General features: G+C 47.5%; 1 protein-coding gene across 1 annotated transcript in view; it reads right to left on the reverse strand.

The window, feature by feature from the left end:
* LOC307247571 (phosphatidylinositol 4,5-bisphosphate 3-kinase catalytic subunit alpha isoform) overlaps nt 1-19347 on the reverse strand; it is a 24952-nt gene continuing 5605 nt past the window's right edge. Inside the window, exons 3-29 of the mRNA XM_080023744.1 lie at nt 16039-16165; nt 15681-15784; nt 15391-15553; nt 15077-15286; nt 13623-13690; nt 12846-12974; nt 12710-12763; nt 12473-12582; nt 12086-12227; nt 11711-11796; nt 11450-11555; nt 11064-11216; nt 10370-10495; nt 9762-9886; nt 9269-9350; nt 8938-9102; nt 8653-8756; nt 8202-8301; nt 7774-7845; nt 7435-7541; nt 7193-7314; nt 6969-7047; nt 6715-6885; nt 6249-6366; nt 5589-5740; nt 4837-4985; nt 1-4533 (exon numbers count right to left, since the gene is read on the reverse strand). Of these exons, the coding sequence (XP_079879870.1) occupies nt 4409-4533; nt 4837-4985; nt 5589-5740; nt 6249-6366; nt 6715-6885; nt 6969-7047; nt 7193-7314; nt 7435-7541; nt 7774-7845; nt 8202-8301; nt 8653-8756; nt 8938-9102; nt 9269-9350; nt 9762-9886; nt 10370-10495; nt 11064-11216; nt 11450-11555; nt 11711-11796; nt 12086-12227; nt 12473-12582; nt 12710-12763; nt 12846-12974; nt 13623-13690; nt 15077-15286; nt 15391-15553; nt 15681-15784; nt 16039-16123 (3207 nt within the window). The 5' untranslated portion in view covers nt 16124-16165 and the 3' untranslated portion in view covers nt 1-4408. The remainder of the gene's footprint in view (nt 4534-4836; nt 4986-5588; nt 5741-6248; nt 6367-6714; nt 6886-6968; nt 7048-7192; nt 7315-7434; nt 7542-7773; nt 7846-8201; nt 8302-8652; nt 8757-8937; nt 9103-9268; nt 9351-9761; nt 9887-10369; nt 10496-11063; nt 11217-11449; nt 11556-11710; nt 11797-12085; nt 12228-12472; nt 12583-12709; nt 12764-12845; nt 12975-13622; nt 13691-15076; nt 15287-15390; nt 15554-15680; nt 15785-16038; nt 16166-19347) is intronic.

Genomic DNA, 19347 nt, shown 5'->3' on the forward strand with positions numbered 1-19347 from the left:
TTCCATTTATTGACACGCTGGCCGCAGTCAGCAGTTTATTTAAATAATCACTAAAAACATGGGCATCATCCGAGTCAAACACAACACAGTAAAAATTGTAGAAAATACAATATAATTTTCTCCGACCCGGTGGACCCGTCCCCAACCACCCTCCATGGGTCCCCGCGGCCGAGAGAGGCTTCCTTCTGTACTCCCTCGTCTGCGAGGGCGATTCCTTGGAGCTCAGGTCTCTGCAGGGTCCAGGCAAAGGCGCTTTGATTTCCTGCCCCGTTGACCCGAGTCAAACAGCACTAGAAGGTGTCATCTCTCGGTGTAACCGACGACACTTGGGGCTGGGGCCCCGCGATCGGTATTTGCGCTCCGGGTTCGAACGTGAGGGTGAGGAGACGCGGGACTGCGGAAGGAAGCTTCTCCCCAGAATAGGAAGGAAAGGACAGCCCCCGTCATGTCGGCTCGGGAGCGGAGCCGAGGGGAAATCTACGAGGTCAATATTTAGAGATCAATTGAACTGGTCATGCAAGTCTAATACATCAATCAATAATCAATACATTAACCGGGCAACACAGGTTTAAATGATCAATCGTCAATCAGTGCCTTCAATCTGTAAGAGTTGTATGCATGGATCGGTGAAAGCGATGAACATTTAACTAAATGTGAGGAAAATCAATACTGGCTAATCACAGTGGCTGGCAGCCAACACAATCAATGATGTCATGAAGGAATACTTGATCAACCAATGAGAGTAGACCGCCAAGGTCTGACGTGTTCGACGCCCAAATACGGAGGTGATTCCAGAGGGATTTCTCTGTCACTCCATATTTTGGCGGCGGCGACGACGTCGTTATCGATGAGGCGGTTCGCGAGGTTTTGTTAGTACGGCACCGGGGCGTGGGGGGGTCAGGTGACGGCACAACGGACGGGAGCAGCTGATTGGCTGTCCTCCTGGCGGACGGACGTTGCCGCTGCTCCATCCTGTCTTCGCGGCGACGTGGAGCGTTTGGTGGCGAAAAACAACATCTTGTGCTTGAACAGAAATTGCAAACCTAATTATCCCGAGTCCCAGATCGGTCGTTTATGCCACTGTGATAATTATGCGGTTCCAACGTGGACATAAACTCGCGTTCCAGTCTGACTCCCTCCGACAGGCAACATACTCTTGAGCAAGGCACATGATCTCCAACTGCTGCCATGAAGTGCCTTAAAAATGTTGTCATACCGAGCAGCTCCCAGAGTCCACCAGTAGCAGACTACGGTAGTACTGGTCAGCTCCCAGTAGGCTCTACTGGTCAGTTTACAGTAGGATGTACTGGTCAAGTCCCAGTACGTACTGATCAGCTCCCAGTAGGCTGTACTGGTCAGCTCCCAGTAGGAGGTACTGGTCAGCTCCCAGAAGGCTGTACTGGTCAGCTCCCAGAAGGCTGTACTGGTCAGCTCACAGTAGGGGGTACTGGTCAAGTCCCAGTAGGCTGTACTGGTCAGCTCCCAGTAGGACATACTGGTCAAGTCCCAGTAGGACATACTGGTCAGCTCCCTGTACAACGTACCGGTCACCTTCCAGTAGGCTATACCGGTCAGCTCCCAGTAGGCTAAACTGGTCAGCTCCCAGTAGGATGTACTGGTCAGTTCCCAGTAGGACATACTGGGGTTAAATATGCTAAATGGATGGTTAACAGTGACTTGGACTTTGACCTGAGTAAAACATAAAGACACAACCAGAAACATTTCACAAACTTCAACCTTCACAGTTACCGCAGGCGGAGAAGCCTTGAACCCGTGACATTGCGCCCCCTCTGGTGGAGGCTCAGAGCAACCGCACGCTGCGTCCACACAAAGTCATAACGCTAGTCTTAAAAGACGCTAATTAGAAATATCTAAACTAAACCATTATTTGTCATTAGAGTGCAATAGCTACGCTAACTAACCAATTGACATTTGATTAGAGTGCACTAGCCCAGCCAAAGATGGCTGACAAACATGAATGGTAAATAAGTAATCATGATCTATTTGACACATGACACAATAGCTGCATTTCACCTGCTAGCTAGTTGGAGTGTATAAAATAAGATAAGCTCGTTAACAAGGCTACGGGAAGATGCCTTGATCAAGATTGTCATGGTAACACAATCCCTGATTTCGCATCGGATACACAATAGTTCACTGCTCGGCAAAGATCCAGCACAGAAAAATCTCGACGGAAATCTGTCTGCGTCGTGATTGTCAACCAAACATCTCCTGATCTGTCATTCGAGGCCGGGCCCCTGTGGGCAGATGATTTCAGATTGCTGGTTTAAATAAATCTTCCCTCGATTCAGTTCTACCCTGCCGTCGACCAGCTGCTTGTTAGTAAAGCTGCTTGTATTAGAATGTACACTACCATCAACTAGCATGTTGTGCATAAAACAGCTTGGATTTAGACAGTTGTCAACGTAGCTGTTAATAAAGCTAATTTCATCTTCAAGCCAACATCAGAAAATAAATGAGAGGTTTATGGGTCTGTCTCATGAGCAAGGCTTCCAACTGCCACCTCCGTACCTGCTGAGCAACGTTCCTCCTGTTGTGACGACTTCCAGCCTGCACCGTGTTGAACCGACTCCAACCAAGGTCCTTCCAGGCTGGACTGTCAGCACTACGCTTAGCTGCGGAGCTTCTGGCGCCTCTCCGTCCGACATTAAAACAAACACGACGCGGCATTATGGGAAACCCTCTGTTGCCAAAGGAAGCACCTCAGATTTCCTTTGCAGTGGGCGGGCACAGCATGGCGCCCGTGGACCAACTCCAGTGGACCGTGGACTACAGCCAGTGCCTTAGTCAAGGGCATTGGCAGGGGTATCCAACCCTAACTCTGACACTGAGACAGTCTGAAGTGTCTCAAGTTGCTACCTACATAGGATCTATCCATACTACATAGGCACTGCCTTTGTCGCCTACAAAGGAGCTATCCATTCAGCACCAATGCTACTTACATGGCAAGTGTCCATGCTACTGACCTAAGAAGTGTCCTTACGACCTACTTAAGAAATACCCTGTGTTGAACCGCTTGCATACGACCTGATTCTGGGTCAGGGTGTCGTAAGTGGCAGAGCAGCGTTATGACATGGTGTCTATTGAAAGTCGGCCCTCGATCCAAGCTTTTGTCTTCGTCCCGGGCCACCCGGACGTTGGGCTCCTCCACTCGGAAGGTGGAGTATCAGGGGGGCTCTGCGGGGAAGCCAGCTCACACCCGCGCTAAGTGTCGCCGGAGCACCAGGGGCGCCTGAGCTCTGTGTCGGGCGGGAGCTCTTGTGTGCGCGGGCCGGGGTTAGCGCTGAAGTATGGGTGCACCGGCCCAGCTGGGGTGTGGGGGTCTGGAAGTTGTCGGAGGCCCAGCCAGAGGGGAAAGCTTTGTGGGTGAGAGCGTTGGGCGTCTTGCACTCCCCCCCTACGACTACAAGTAAGGGGCCCACCGCCTCGACTGGCGGCGCACGGCCATACCACTCTGATTGCGCCCAGACTCTTCCGATTTCGGAAACCAAACAGGGTGGGGCCTGGTTAGCACTTGGATGGGAGACCACCTGGGAATACCAGGTTCTGTGTGCAGAGCCTATTTTTTTGATTAACGAACACAATCACAACACTCACTCGCGGTGGGTGGTGGCCGTGTCCCCCCTGGGATCCGTGCAAAGTCTGCAGCTTGGGGCAGGTGGTGGCCCGGGTCACCACCTAAGATAAGGTGTGCCCTTGCTTCCTGCATAGGCTGTGTCCTTGCAACCGATGTAGGAAGTGTCCTTGCAAATGAAACAGACCCACTGTATTTTCTCTTTTAAAATGATCAGTTTCAGATCCGAGCAAAGTGCCCTAACCAGCTAACTGGTACTAAGAGGAAGACATCACCACCTTTATCATTTCCCACCATGCCTTTGGCATCGTCCCTGGCCACCTGACCTTTAACCCTGAGCTTCACCCTGCTTTAAACACTGGTTTTCTCTGAAACCCTTCAAAAGCTATTCCTACTGCGCTCAATGTTTCAGTCCAGACACCATTTTATGTGCGGCTCAGATCCTGCAGGAAACAGAAGAGTTTCTACCAGGAAGTGCAGATTGTAAAGGTGACATCGCTGGACTCACACCCAGAAAGAAATGAAAAAGAAGTCTGGATTATAGGATTCCAGTCCATTGTGGAGGTGTCAATTTCGCAGTGCAATGTGTTTCCCTGGGGGACTGGAAGCAGCTGGTGGGGGAGCAGCAGGAATAACCAGGTCTACTACACTCGCTACCGGACCTTCGTCATCCTCGTCATCATCACATCCTGCTCGTGCACTCGCGTGCGGCGTGTGTTTAGTGTGTACGGCATTATGCACAGTGTGTGTAGGGTGTGTCGTGCAGTGTGTGCGCAGTGCGGGTGTGTGTGTGTGTGTGTGTGTGTGTGTGTGTCAGTGGTCGTTGGGCATGTGTCTGATGGTGTGGAAGATCCAGTCCATCTTGGTGCTCCAGCCTCCGTGATGAGCGTCGTTCATCTGCTTCGTGAAATACTCCAGCGCCTCCTGCTGGCTCTTCTCTGCAAATACAGAGTCACAGAGTGAGAGAGACAGTTCTCACAATGAACTTATAGAATCTGTCTGTTGTTCTGTCTCTTTAAGCTGTGTATCTCTCCCTCTCTCTCTCTCTACCTGTCTGTCTCTCTCCCAATCCCCCTTCTGAGAGCCAGGGTCTTCCTCGGGTAGCTGTTGCCCCCCCCCTACCTGTCTGTCTCTCAAATTGTCTCCCTGCCTCGAGCCAGGGTCTTCCTCAAATAGTTGGTCTCTCTCTCTCTCTCTTTCTCTCTCTCTCTACCTGTCTGCCTCTCTGCATGTCCCCCTACCTAGAGCCAGGGTCTTCCTCAGGTAGGCGATGTCGTCGAAGCTCTGCAGTTCAGGCATCCCACATCCCAGCAGCAGAGAGAACAGGTTGATGAACAGACTGGCGTGCTGGCGGATCGCTAGGTACGCTTTATAACACATCTCCTGGAACCTGCATACACACACACAATAATATAATGTAATATAATATAATATAATACAATATAATATAATATACAGTAATATAATATAATATACAGTAATAAAATATAATTTAATATAATATAATATAAGATAAGATAAGATACAGTAATATAAGATAATATACAGTAATGTAATATAATATAACATAATATAATATAATACACAGTAATATAATATACAGTAATATAATATCATATAATATACAGTAATATAATATAATATAACATTATATAATATAATACACAGAAAAATAATATACAGTAATATGTAATATAATATACAGTAATATAATATAATTTAATATAATATATCATTTATCATATATTACGAGAATTATAATAATAATAATAATGATAATATAATAATAATGAAGAAGAAGAATACAATGTTATAATATACTGTGTGTGTGTGTGTGTGTGTGTGTGTGAGTGTGTATGTGTGTGTGTGCATGTGCACGTGCATGAGTGTGTGCGTGTGCATGCACGTGCGCGTGTGTGTGTGTGTGTGTGTGTGTGTGTGTGTGTGTGTGTGTGTGTGCGCGTGGGTGTATGTGTGTGTGTGTATGTGTGACCTCTCAAACTCCTTGGTTTTGGTGCACTCCTGGACTCCCTTGCTGATGACAATGAGGAAGTCCTGTGTGAGGACAAAGGGCACGCGCTCCCTCTTGTAACCAAACTTCTTCTTCTTATGATCCAAGAAGTGTCCAAAGTCGATGTGGAACAACTGCAGCGTGAGGCGGAGGCAGAGGGGGAGGAGGAGAGAGGAGTCAATGTATTTCTGATCCAAATGGGGAACAATATCGTTGATGGTCTTTAATGTACTGTATTAAAAAGATGTCTGACATCCAGTGACATTTATCCATTCAGGCTTCAAGCGAACAGAATGGCCACGAATGCTCCAAAAACAGCTGTTCACAGCAGAAGAGAATCTCTGAGCGCACAACACAAGGTCAAACAATGAAACTGATACACACAAAGAGTGTGTGTATCAGTGTGTGTATCAGTGTATGTACAATGTGTGTATCAGGGTGTGTATCAGTGTGTGTGTATCAGCGTGTGGACAGGGTTTGTACATGGTTTAGTCAGGGTGTGTATCAGTGTGTGTATCAGTGTGTGTACAGGGTTTGTACAGGATGTGTATCAGTGTGTGTATCAGCGTGTGTACAGGGTTTGTAGAGGGTGTGTATCGGTGTGTGTATCAGTGTGTGTATGGTGTGTGCACAGTGTGTTACCTGCCCGTTCTCTTTAACCATGATGTTTGAGTTGTGTCGATCGCCAATTCCTAGAATAAAGGTTGCTACGCAGTAACCTGCACATGACCTGGTAAACAGGTCTATAGCTCTGTCATACCTAGAGAGAGGGAGACAGGGAGACAGACAGTCGGGTCTAGGGTTCTGCCATACTTACAGAGAGAGAAACAGGTAGAAGGGCATGTAGACACAGACAGACAGACAGAAAGATAGACAGACAGACAGACAGCTGTGTCATACCTAGACACAGGTAGATAGACATCCATGCAGGCAGGCAGACAGAGACAGACAGACTGACTGACTGACTGAAAGACAGACACAGACAGACGGACAGACAGGCAGACAAAGAGACAGACGGGCGGACAGACAGACAGACAGACTGAGGGGCGGGCGGAAGGAAAGATGGACAGACAGGCAGACAGACGCAAACAGACAGACGGGCACGTACGCCTCTCCTCTGTTCTTGTCTTTGATCCAGTGGTGCAGGGTGTTGGAGTTGAACTGCAGCGCCCCCTTCAGGCCAGCTTTACACTGAATCTGCATGATGGTGAAGCTGTTCCTCACGACCTCGATCAGACCCACACAGTCCCCGATGGAGAGACAGCCGTAAGGAAGCATCCTGCAACAGGGAGTGCAGGCGCTGTAATGCGATGTCACTGCGACGTAACTGCAACGGCATTGTGACGTTCTACCCCGTCTCACCGCAGATCTAGTCCCTGGTTCTGCCAGATGTTCTCCATGATCTTTATGATTTGCAGAGTCAGCATGTCCTGCCGCAGGTCTGACGACAGAGGGAGGATCGTTAGTCGTTCAACTTTGTTGTGTCCTTTTAATGGAAATCCGCTGATGTAATATTTCCGCTCGACTGTTAAAAAAAAAGCTTGATTCCAGGATTTTAAATAGAGAGTGATTTGCTCATTTGTTACCGTCTCCGTTCTTGAAGATCACTTCGTTGTTGGTGAAGAGAAGTTCGGACATGATGTCCGGGTTCTCCCAGTTCAGCCACAGGGGGCGCTTCGCCGACGACATGATCCGACACTCCTCCAGCCTGAGAACGGACACGCACACACACGCAGGCACGCGCACGCGAATCAGGCATCATTTCGGAGCTAATCAGGTAGTTGAATAGACAGCTCACTGGGTCGCTGATTCGGCCGTGTGTCGGTACCTGAGGTTGCCCAGCTGGTGAACCGGGTTCAGAGGAGACACAAATCCCTGAAGAGCCTCCATGTAATCCGGGCGGGACATATGCTCAACCAGGAACTTCATCTGAGTCTGGGAGCCAAACACAGGACGGAGAGACACGCCATCAGCCAATCACAGCACAGAGGCAGATTTACCATGAGAGACGGCGTCTATATCCAGAGAATCACACTGCCTCCAACGCAAGTAACACGCGACAGACCAGCAGGAAGTGAGAAGAAGGTCAACAGGAAGTCGCGAAACAGACAGACAGACAGACAGACAGACAGACAGACAGACAGATTGTTAGATGGAGATAACTCACCTTCTGGGTTTCGTCTTTCTTCTCTTGTTTCAACGTGTCTGTCAAGTTCACAAGTTTATCCATGGCCTCAACCTACACACACACACAGATGCAAGTAAAGGAGGTTTATGGTGTGATCTGGAAAAACCTTTGGAAACTGAAAGATTTGTTTAGGATTATGTCCCATTTCAACGGCACCATTTAGTTTTTGAATTAAAGTAAATCAACAGATGCATATAAAATATTTACATTTTAAAATGATGGGGACGCTAAGTGTGTCCTGATGACCGCAATGTTCTATTCATGCTGGTGGGTGTTTAGGTGTGTTTGACTTTGTAAACCATATATGCCGACCCTCAAACACACACACACACACAACACACACCCACACAGGCACAGACACACCACATACACACACACACATACACACACACACACACACACCCTACCTGTCTGTTAAGGTGTTTGAGGTACATCCCACACGCTCTGCAGAAAGCTTCCAGCAGCAAACCGAAACGACGAGACACTGTCTTATTGTGCATCTCTGACCTGCGCACGCACACACACCCAGACACACACACATGCATGCATGAAGGCACACACACACACACACACACACACACACACACACACACGCACGCACTTACGCACGCACGCACACACACACACACACACACACACACACACACACACACACACACACACAGACACACACACACACACACACACACACACACACACACACACACACACACACACAAACAGGAGGTCAGTAATTATTTAGAGCCATTTACTGTTCATTCCCAGTCACTCCTCCACCATCCTGCCTTTCTCCAGCACTCCACTATCATCATCCATCCGTCCTTCAAGCCCCAGAAGACGCTTGGTTGGGTTTCTTACTTTAAGTGCCAGAAGAAGAAGTGTCCTATCCTCTGGTTGGTTAAAGCTTTCTTAATCAGGAAGCGTGCCAGCGGGTTGTCCAAGTACATCTCATACTTAAGCACCTGGAACACACACACACACACACACGCACGCACGCACACACACACACACACACACACACACACACACACACACACACACACACACACACACACACACACACACACACACAGTCTTCTGTAAAACACCAGGCGCAGTAGCAGTAAAATAAGAGGCGGAGCAGCGTGCTGCAGTGGGAGTCACCTGGACGAGCTGCAGCAGATACTGGGACAGTTTGTCGTCGGTCAAACCCTGGACGAGGCAGCGCAGAGCGAACTCCCTCACCATCGGATCCGGAAAGTTACAGTCCAACAACTCCAAGGCAGACTCGGGCTCCATTAACCGCCAGTCTTTTAATAAACAATACATCTGACAGAGAGAGAGAGAGAGAGAGAGAGATGGCTTAAATACAGAGAGAGAGAGAGAGAGAGAGAGAGAGAGAGAGAGAGAGAGACCTAGAGCTTGGATCCAGAGAAAGAGAGTTTCAATACGGAGAGAGTGGAACAGCCAGACGGGTAAGCAGACAGACAGGTACCTGGGAGACCTCGTCCCTAGAGTTCCACTTGACGGACAGTAGTAGTTTGGGAAGAGACTCTGGAATGTTGATGCAGTAATGTCTGAAGAGAGAGAGAGAGACACACACGCAGAGAGAGCGGGCATGAGGCAAGAGAGACAGACAGGGCTTGAGGTGTGACAGTGATGTCATGGTGATGTGTTGTTTCAGTAATGTGATGGGTTCTAACACTAATGTGGTGGGTTCTAACAGTTATGTGATGGGTTCTAACAATACTGTGATGGGTTCTAACAGTAATGTGATGGGTTCTTACAATACTGTGATGGGTTCTTACAGTAATGTGATGGGTTCTGGTAGTAATGTGATGGTTTGTACCGTAATAGTAATATGATTGTTTCTAACAGTAATATGACCGCAATGTGTTGTTTCTAACAGTAAGGTGGTGGTAAATAACAGTACTGTGATGATTTCTGACAGCAGTGTGATGGTTTCATACAGTGATGGATGATATTACCGGTGTCTCCAGAGAAAGTCTTTTTCTTGCTCCGACATCTCGTACAGCGGGTCTTTCGAACACAAGCTCCCGAGCTGCTCGGCGTCTGCTGCCGAGACGCTGCTGTCACACGCCAAGCGACTGCTCTGAAACACACCAACATGTTATAATCAATACACATATGTATATATAATCACTAAATCAGATGGACCGTCATGGGAAACATTTCGGACTTTCTTTGTGTTTCCTTCGGGGAGGTTCCAAAGACGGCCGTCACCCGCTCCTCCGTGGCAAACAACGACGTTCTTTCTTCAGATTTTATTTGATGTTCGTTGCACAGCCACGGAGCCCCTCACCCGACCACCTCTCCTCTTCCCTTATTAGAAGATTGCTGTGCGATAGGAATAGATGTGTTTTCACAGAGGCTTTGTAAATTCCGGGTCTAAAGCAGGTCGAGGTGGCGGCCGGTCGGACACAACAGTTCAATGAAGGCTGAGAAAGAAGACTGGAAGCGACAGCAGACGTCACATAAATGTCAGGCGGTTTGATTGCAGAGTGGCATCATGTGCAATATTAGTATCGTACCCCAGTGTGTACCGTGTGTACTATATATTGTACTTGTACTGTACCATGCAGTAATTGTATCCCAGCTCCCTGCTTATGGTCCAGTTTGCATGATCTTCTATTTGCTGCTCGTCTGGAAAAACGACCGTTTGGTTCAACCAACAGAACTCCAGTTCCACGCAGGGAGTTTCCTGGGAAGGGAGAGAATAAGGAAAGAATTATCGGTGTTGAAATGTACAAACCCTTTCTCAATGCCAGATGGAGGTTGCTAAGCAATGCAATATTTGCATCCAGAATGGCATACGAGCATACCATTTAGTATGGCAAATGAGTGTGTACTATGTCTGATACCATAGCATGCATGAAATAGTATGCGAGCGGTACCAAAAGGACGCACGGTGAAATTTGAAATACTGCACATCACGCTGGCAAGCGTATCCCACAATGCATTGCGAGAGCAAGAACCTCCCAGTCAACCCTCAACGTGCTGAAAGGAAGTGGAGCGGCTATACGACAATGTAGTGTGTTTGAGAAGACATTATTCTTTTTACTCATATACTACATAAAATATGCTGAAATAATACAAATATATAATAAATTAATACATTTTATAAATATATATAATGTAATTAATAAAAAAAGGAGGAAAGTAGGAACGTCTAGTATGTAGTACGCAATTTTGGACGCAAATGAGTGCGTGTTTGAAGTTTTAAGGTTAGACAGAGAAAGAGACAGACAGACAGACAGACAGACAGGTACCTTGTTGGGATTGGAACCAGCGACTCCAATGGGGTTGAGCAGGTCTTCCAGCCCATGGGGAACTGGCCAGAGACTCAAGGCCACTTTGCCACAAACAAGAGTGTCTTTATAGTCAAAGAAATTGACATTCCCCCAAGCGAGAGGACAGTGCTCCTAGGGAGAGAGACATGGGTAGAAAATGGGAGAGAGCGAGAGAGAGTACCAGAGAGACAGTCAGGAAGACAGGCAGCTTCACTTCACAAATTGACTTACTGAGGCCTCAGAGCAGAGTAATCTAGTAGTTATCTTGTTATTCGTCTCCAGTAGGTTCATAGGAAGGAACCTTTCCAGGAAGTCAGTTCCTCAGCTACTGATAAAGGATTTAGTGTCACCTCCTTGGATCCTACCTCCTTGGCCCCCTTCCTTCCTTTGACGGAGCAGATAGAAAGACAGAGTCTGGCCGAGCGAGGGAGGTCCGACAGGTAGATGTCATAAGACAGCCATTCGTTCCACCTAGAGAGAGGGTGAGACAGGTAGATGTTGTTCCGCCGTTAGAGAGACAGGTACTGTAGACACCAGAGAACAGGACTCTCATGCTACTTCCAGGACTCTTCAGTGTCAGCCGTCCTGTGTGTGTGTGTGTGTGTGTGTGTCTGTGTATGTGTTACCTGGGGTTTGAGCAGGGAACTCTCTGTGTGTTGACATTGTCACACAGCGGCTCTCCACCATGATACACACCAGTCCTCACATAGATCTACACGCAATCACACACACACACTCACATACACACACACACACACACACACACACACACACACACACACACACACACACACACACACGCACGCAGGTTAGCAAAGCACTGTACTAGCAGGAAAATAGTAGTACAGTAGCAGCAGTGAGGTGTCACAGCGAGGATTCATAGCAAGGAGTCACACAGCGAGGAGTCACACAGTGAGGAGTCACAGCGAGGAGGCGCGGTGAGGGGTCACAACGAGGAGTCACAGCGAGGAGCCACGGCGAAGGCCTCCTCCCGCCCGTACCTTGTCGATGTCTCGGATGTTGACGTTGACGTAGGTGGCGCAGAGGAGGCGGACTCTCAGCAGGCTGTTGAAGGCCCACAGACTCCTGGGCGGAGACGCGGGATCCCCTCCAGGACAGGGAGACGGCTGCGGGGTGCGACGGCTGGGGGGGGGGGGGGGGACAACAACACCGTCCGGTCGTAACCTTCTCCTCAATGAGACTGATTTATGGTTTTAATAAACTCAAAAAACTCTATCCCTGCCAGCAGTCGAGAAATTTGAAAAACATACAAATATGCAAAAAAATACATAAAAAGGTTTTCAGAAATGGACAACTTGTTTTTTGTTTTGTTATGGGTGAACCCTTAAAAGGATTCCCGTGTGGAAGACGCTGACCGGGCGGTTTACCTGTAGGAGGGCGTGACAAAGCCAGAGGCAGGAAGCTGGGAGAAGAGGCTGTCTTTAGAGACCAACATCAGGTGTGGGAGACGGCCGACCGTTATGCAGGACCTGATGTACTGCAGACAGACAGGCAGGCGAGCCGAGCGGGAAGGGTGATTAACGAGAGGAAAAACAACTTCCACTGTGTGAAGCAATGAAGTCAAATAAAGCCAGGACCCGGCGCAGTTAGTGAACTGTTCCTACCTTGTACTGACTCAGGGGGTATTTCTCCAAGAGATACTCATCACACCCACACACCTACGGACAGTGCACAGGCGGGCGGGTTAAAGACAGACAGAGAGGGGGACAGGGAGACGGCGAGGCAGACAGGCAGACAGACCTTCAGTATGTACTGCCCTTGGTATTCCTGGACACACAGTCGGAGCTGCTGAGCTGACAGGTGCATCGAGCGACTTTTCTTCCTGATGGATTCTGCAATCAGCTGCTCTGGAAGGCTGTCGTGAGTCACCTGTGCACCCACACACACGCACACACGCACGTACACGCACACGCACGCGCACGCGCACGCACACACACACACACACACACACACACACACACACACACACACAGTTCAGTCAAATCCTTACTTGTCGTCTGCTTCTACTTTGATATCTTATGGAGAAAATACATACAAAAAAATAAAAAATAATAATAATAAATAAAAATTCTAACTACACTATTTTATTCTAATTCCTCGCAGCAGCTCGCTCTTGTATCTGGCTGAATTTAGAAACGGGAGCTCGTGCACTTAAGTTCGAGGTCGCGCCAGTGACGGACATCTGCTTTGATTGTTTGCAGCCTCTCATGTGAGTTGCTCAGGAGGAAAGCGTCTGATCAATGAATAAATGTGAACACATCAGGGCGGTGTGTAATTTATAAAACTTACAGAAAATTTACCATACACACCTATGTGGTGTAACCATCCCCCCCCCACACAAACACACACAGACAAACACACACATACAGACAGACAGACAGACAGACAGACAGACAGACAGACAGACAGACAGACAGACAGACAGACAGACAGACAGACAGACAGACAGACAGACAGACAGACAGACAGACAGACAGACAGACAAACAGACAGACACACACACACACACAGTCTTACCTTCAGTGTGTATTTCTGTTTTGAGTTGGATGGGGAAACAATGACCCAAATAGTAACTATCAACCTCCCTGGAGAGACAGAGACAATACAAAGAGAAAGAGAGATTACGTAGAGAGTGGAGGGGGAGCTAAATGACTAATCACATTATGGTCTGTTTGACAGTAGATGTGATGTACAGTTCATAGTAGATGTGATGTCTAGATAATAGTAGATATGTTACCCTTGTCTAGTTTACAGCAGATGTGTTGTTACCCTTGTCTAGTTTGCAGTAGATGCGTTGTTACCCTTGTCTAGTTTACAGTAGATGCGTTGTTACACTTGTCTAGTTTAAGGTTGATGTGTTGTTACCCTTGTCTAGTTTACAGCAGATGTGTTGTTACCCTTGTCTAGTTTACAGTATATCGGTTGTTACCCTTGTCTAGTTTAAGGTCGGTGTGTTGTTAGCCTTGTCTAGTTTACAGCAGATGTGTAGTTTCCCCTGTCTAGTTTAAGGTGAATGTGTTGTTGCCCTTGTCTAGTTTACAGTAATGTGTTGTCACCCTTGCCTCGTTTACAGTAGATGTGTTGTTGCCCCTTTCTAGTTTACAGTAGATGCATTGTTACCCTTGTCTAGTTGACAGTAGATGTGTTGTTACCCTTATCTAGTTGACAGTAGATGTGTTGTTACCCTTATCTAGTTTACAGTAGATGTGTTGTTACCCTTGTCTAGTTTAAAGCAGATGTGTTGTTGCCCTTGTCTAGTTTAAGGGGGATGTATTGTTACCCTTGTCTAGTTTAAAGCAGATGTGTTGTTGCCCTTGTCTAGTTTAAGGGGGATGTATTGTTACCCTTGTCTAGTTTAAGGTGAATGTGTTGCTATCCTTGACTAGTTTACACTAGATGGGTTGTTACCCTTGTCTAGTTAACAGCAGATGTGTTGTTACCCTTGTCTAGTTTAAGGTAGATGTGTTGTTACCCTTGTCTAGTTTACAGTATATGTGTTGTTACCCTTGTCTAGTTTAAGGTAGATGTGTTGTTACCCTTGTCTAGTTTACAGTATATGTGTTGTTACCCTCGTCTAGTTTAAGGTAGATGTGTTGTTACCCTGTCTGTTTTAGAGCTAGTTTAGAGCAGATGTGTTGTTGCCCTTGTCTAGTTAACAGTAGATGTGTTGTTACCCTTGTCTAGTTTACAGTCAATGTGTTGTTACCCTTGTCTAGTTTGAGGTAGATGTGTTGTTACCCTGTCTGTTTTAGAGCTAGTTTAGAGCAGATTTGTTGTTGCCCTTGTCTAGTTTACAGTAGATGTGTTGTTACCCTTGTCTAGTTTACAGTCAATGTGTTGCTACCTTTGTCTAGTTTACAGCAGATGTGTAGTTTCCCTTGTCTAGTTTACAGTAATGTGTTGTTACCCATGTCTCGTTTACAGTAGATGTGTTGTTGCCCTTTTCTAGTTTACAGTAGATGTGTTGTTACCCTTGTCTAGTTTACAGTAGATGTGTTGGGGAAGGTCGGGTGAAGACTCCACGTTTGGGGGATAAACGTAGAGTGCCTGGCTGTGGGCTCCGCCTCCCTCCCTCTCCTCCATGGCTTCCCTGCACACGCTTAATATCGAGCGACGGAAGTCCTGAACCTCCTGGTCCTTAACCAACTCAAACTCACACACAGGCATCCCGATCGCAAAGCCTGCGGACAGACAGACAGGAAGAGAGAGGCGAATGGACAGGCAGTGAGATGGGCAGACGGGTGGACGGAGGAGCAGGCGGGCTGGCGAACAGACAGGCTTGTACCTATCTCTCTGTTGAGGATTTTCTCCTCCCGGTTGCCCAGGGGTTCGATCACCTTCAGGATGGGGTTGAACAGGCGGAGGTCGCACAGGCGTCGCGTTTCGTCATAGAACTCCTCTCGCTCTGCTTCTTGGGTGACGCCCACAAAGATGTAGCACGACGCCTCCTGACCAATCATGTCACAACACAGCTGACCAATCAGAGACATGGGATGGCCAAGGACTCTTTAAGAATGCTATTTTGAGATTAAGAGGGAAACCAAGCGGGCGGAGACGCCTCAGCGTGTACTGTACCTGCAGCAGGTGGTACAGGGGATACTTCCTGGCCTCGGTAAACAGCTGCTGCTTGATGGTGATCAGGGGAGCTTCTCTGAGACACTCCATGCTCACCAGCATCCCTGCAGCACCAGCAGATGGAATTTACACCCCGCAACCCGACACACTCACGGCTGTGTCACTGATGGCAGATGAAATGTAGCATGGCCGATCTTCAAGGAAACAAACCAAAGCCGCATAGCCTTTCGACACAAACCCGGCGCCATTTGGAGTTGGGTGGAGTCACAATAGAGTGCAGTGGATAACCGTAATAAGTGGAGCAGATAACCGCAATAAGTGGAGTAGATCACTATTATGTAGTTTTGGAATACTGTACCATTTGGAAGGCAGCAGTCCACTAGAATTCGGGGGGGCATCAGGTGGAGTCCCCACAGTTCCCCTGACGATGGCCTGGGAGCCATAGTAACCACCGATCAGACGGTCACACCGCTGCACCTAGCTGCCTGCAGACAGACAGGCAGAAAGACCGACGGACAGAGACACCTTTATCAGAGCCACAGTCTCAAGTGCCTTTATCACAGTTACAGTCTGAAGACCTCCATCACAGTTACAGTCTGAAAGACCACTATCACGGTTACAGTCCGAAGACCTCCATCAAAGTTACAGTCTGAAAGACCTCCATCACAGTTACAGTCAGAAGACCTCCATTACAGTTACAGTCTGCAGACCTCCATCACAGTTACAGTCTGAAAGATCTCCATCACAGTAACAGTCTGAAGACCTCCATCACAGTTATTGTCTGAGAGACCCCCATCACAATTGCAGTCTGAAGAGCTCCATCACAGTTACAGTCTCAAGAGCCTTTATCAGAGGCACAGTCTGAAGACCTCCATCACAGTAACAGTCTGGAGACCTCCATCACAGTTACAGTCTGAAAGACCACCATCACAGTAACAGTCTTAAGGCCTCCATCACAGTTACAGTCTGAAAGACCCCCATCACAGTTAAAGTCTGAATGACCTCCATCACAGTTACACTCTGAAAGACCTCCATCACAGTTTCAGTCTGAAGACTTCCATCACAGTTACGGTCTGAAAGACCTCCATCACAGGTATGGTCTGAAGACCTCCATCACAGTTACGGTCTGTAGACCTCCATCACAGTAACAGTCTGAAGACCTCAATCACAGTTATGGTCTGAAAACCTCCATCACAGTTACAGTATGAAGACCTCCATCACAGTTTCAGCCTGAAGATCTCCATCACAGTTACAGTCTGAAAGACCTCAATCACAGTCCCAGTCTGAATACCTCAATCACAGTGACAGTCTGAAAGACCTCAATCACAGTCACAGTCTGAAGACCTCCATCACAGTGACAGTCTGAAAGACCTCCATCGCAGTTATAGTTTGAAGACCTCATCACAGTTACAGTTGGAAAGACATCCATCACAGTTACAGTGTGAAGACCTCCATCACAATTACAGTCTGTAGACCTCCATCACAGTTACAGTCTGAAAGATCTCCATCACAGTTACAGTCTCAAGAGCCTTTATCAGAGGCACAGTCTGAAGACCTCCATCACAGTCACAGTCTGAAGACCTCCATCACAGTTACAGTCTGAAAGACCACCATCACAGTCACAGTTTTAAGGCCTCCATCACAGTTACAGTCTGAAAGACCCCCATCATAGTTACACTCTGAAAGACCTCCATCACAGTTTCAGTCTGAAGACTTCCATCACAGTTACGGTCTGAAAGACCTCCATCACAGGTACGGTCTGAAGACCTCCATCACAGTTACGGTCTGTAGACCTCCATCACAGTTACAGTCTGAAAGGGCTTTATCACAGTTACAGTCTGAAAGACCTCCATCACAGGTACGGTCTGAAGACCTCCATCACAGTTACGGTCTGTAGACCTCCATCACAGTTACAGTCTGAAAGGGCTTTATCACAGTTACAGTCTGAAAGACCTCCATCACAGTTACAGTCTGAAGACCTCAATCACAGCTATGGTCTGAAGACCTCCATCACAGTTACAGTATGAAGACCTCCATCACAGTTTCAGCCTGAAGATCTCCATCACAGTTACATTCTGAAAGACCTCAATCACAGTCCCAGCCTGAATACCTCCATCACAGTGACAGTCTGAAAGACCTCAATCACAGTCACAGTCTGAAGACCTCCATCACAGTGACATTCTGAAAAACCTCCATCGCAGTTGTAGTTTGAAGACCTCATCACAGTTACAGTCTGTAGACCTCCATCACAGTTACAGTCTGAAAGATCTCCATCACAGTAACAGTCTGAAGACCTCCCTCACAGTTATTGTCTGAGAGACCCCCATCACAATTGCAGTCTGAAGAGCTCCATCACAGTTACAGTCTCAAGTGCCTTTATCAGAGGCACAGTCTGAAGACCTCCATCACAGTAACAGTCTGAAGACCTCCATCACAGTTACAGCCTGAAAGACCACCATCACAGTAACAGTCTTAAGGCCTCCATCACTGTTACAATCTGAAAGACCTCCATCACAGCTACAGTCTGAAAGACCCCATCACAGTTACAGTCTGAAAGACCTCCATCACAATTACAGTCTGAAGACCTTCATCATAATTTCAGTCTGTAGACCTCCATCACTGTTACAGTCTGAAAGACCTCTATCACAGCTACAGTCTGAAATACCCCATCACAGTGACAGTCTGAAAGGCCTCCATCACAATAACAGTCTGAAGACCTCATCATAATTACAGTCTGTAGACCTCCATCACAGTTAGTCTGAAAGACCTCCATCACCGTTACAGTCTCAAGTCCCTTTATCACAGTTACAGTCTGAAAGACCTCCATCACAGTAACAGTCTGAAGACCTCCATCACAGTTACAGTCTGAATTATCTCCATCACAGTTACAGTCTGAAGACCTCCATCACTGTTACAGTCCGAAAGACCTCCATTACAGTCATAGTCTGAAGTCCTCCATCACAGTTACAATCAGAAAGACCACTATCACGGTTACAGTCCGAAGACCTCCATCAAGGTTACAGTCTGAAAGACCTCCATCACAGTTACAGTCTGCAGACCTCCATCGCAATTACAGCGTGAAGACCTCCATCACAATTACAGTCTGTAGACCTCCATCACAGTTACAGTCTGAAAGATCTCCATCACAGTTACAGTCTGAAGACCTCCATCACAGTTATTGTCTGGAGACCCCCATCACAATTGCAGTCTGAAGAGCTCCATCACAGTTACAGTCTCAAGAGCCTTTATCAGAGGCACAGTCTGAAGACCTCCATCACAGTAACAGTCTGAAGACCTCCATCACAGTTACAGTCTGAAAGACCACCATCACAGTAACAGTCTTAAGGCCTCCATCACTGTTACAGTCTGAAAGACCTCCATCACAGCTACAGTCTGAAAGACCCCATCACAGTTACAGTCTGAAAGACCTCCATCACAATTACAGTCTGAAGACCTCCATCATAATTACAGTCTGTAGACTTCCATCACAGTTACAGTCTGAAAGACCTCCATCACAGTTACAGTCTCAAGCCCCTTTATCACAGTTACAGTCTGAAAGACCTCCATCACAGTCACAGTCACAGTCTGAAGACCTCCATCATAATTACAGGCTGTAGACTTCCATCACAGTTACAGTCTGAAAGACCTCCATCACAGTTACAGTCTC

Source organism: Zeus faber, assembly GCF_960531495.2.
Source record: "Zeus faber genome assembly, chromosome: 22".
NCBI classification, from domain to species: domain Eukaryota; kingdom Metazoa; phylum Chordata; class Actinopteri; order Zeiformes; family Zeidae; genus Zeus; species Zeus faber.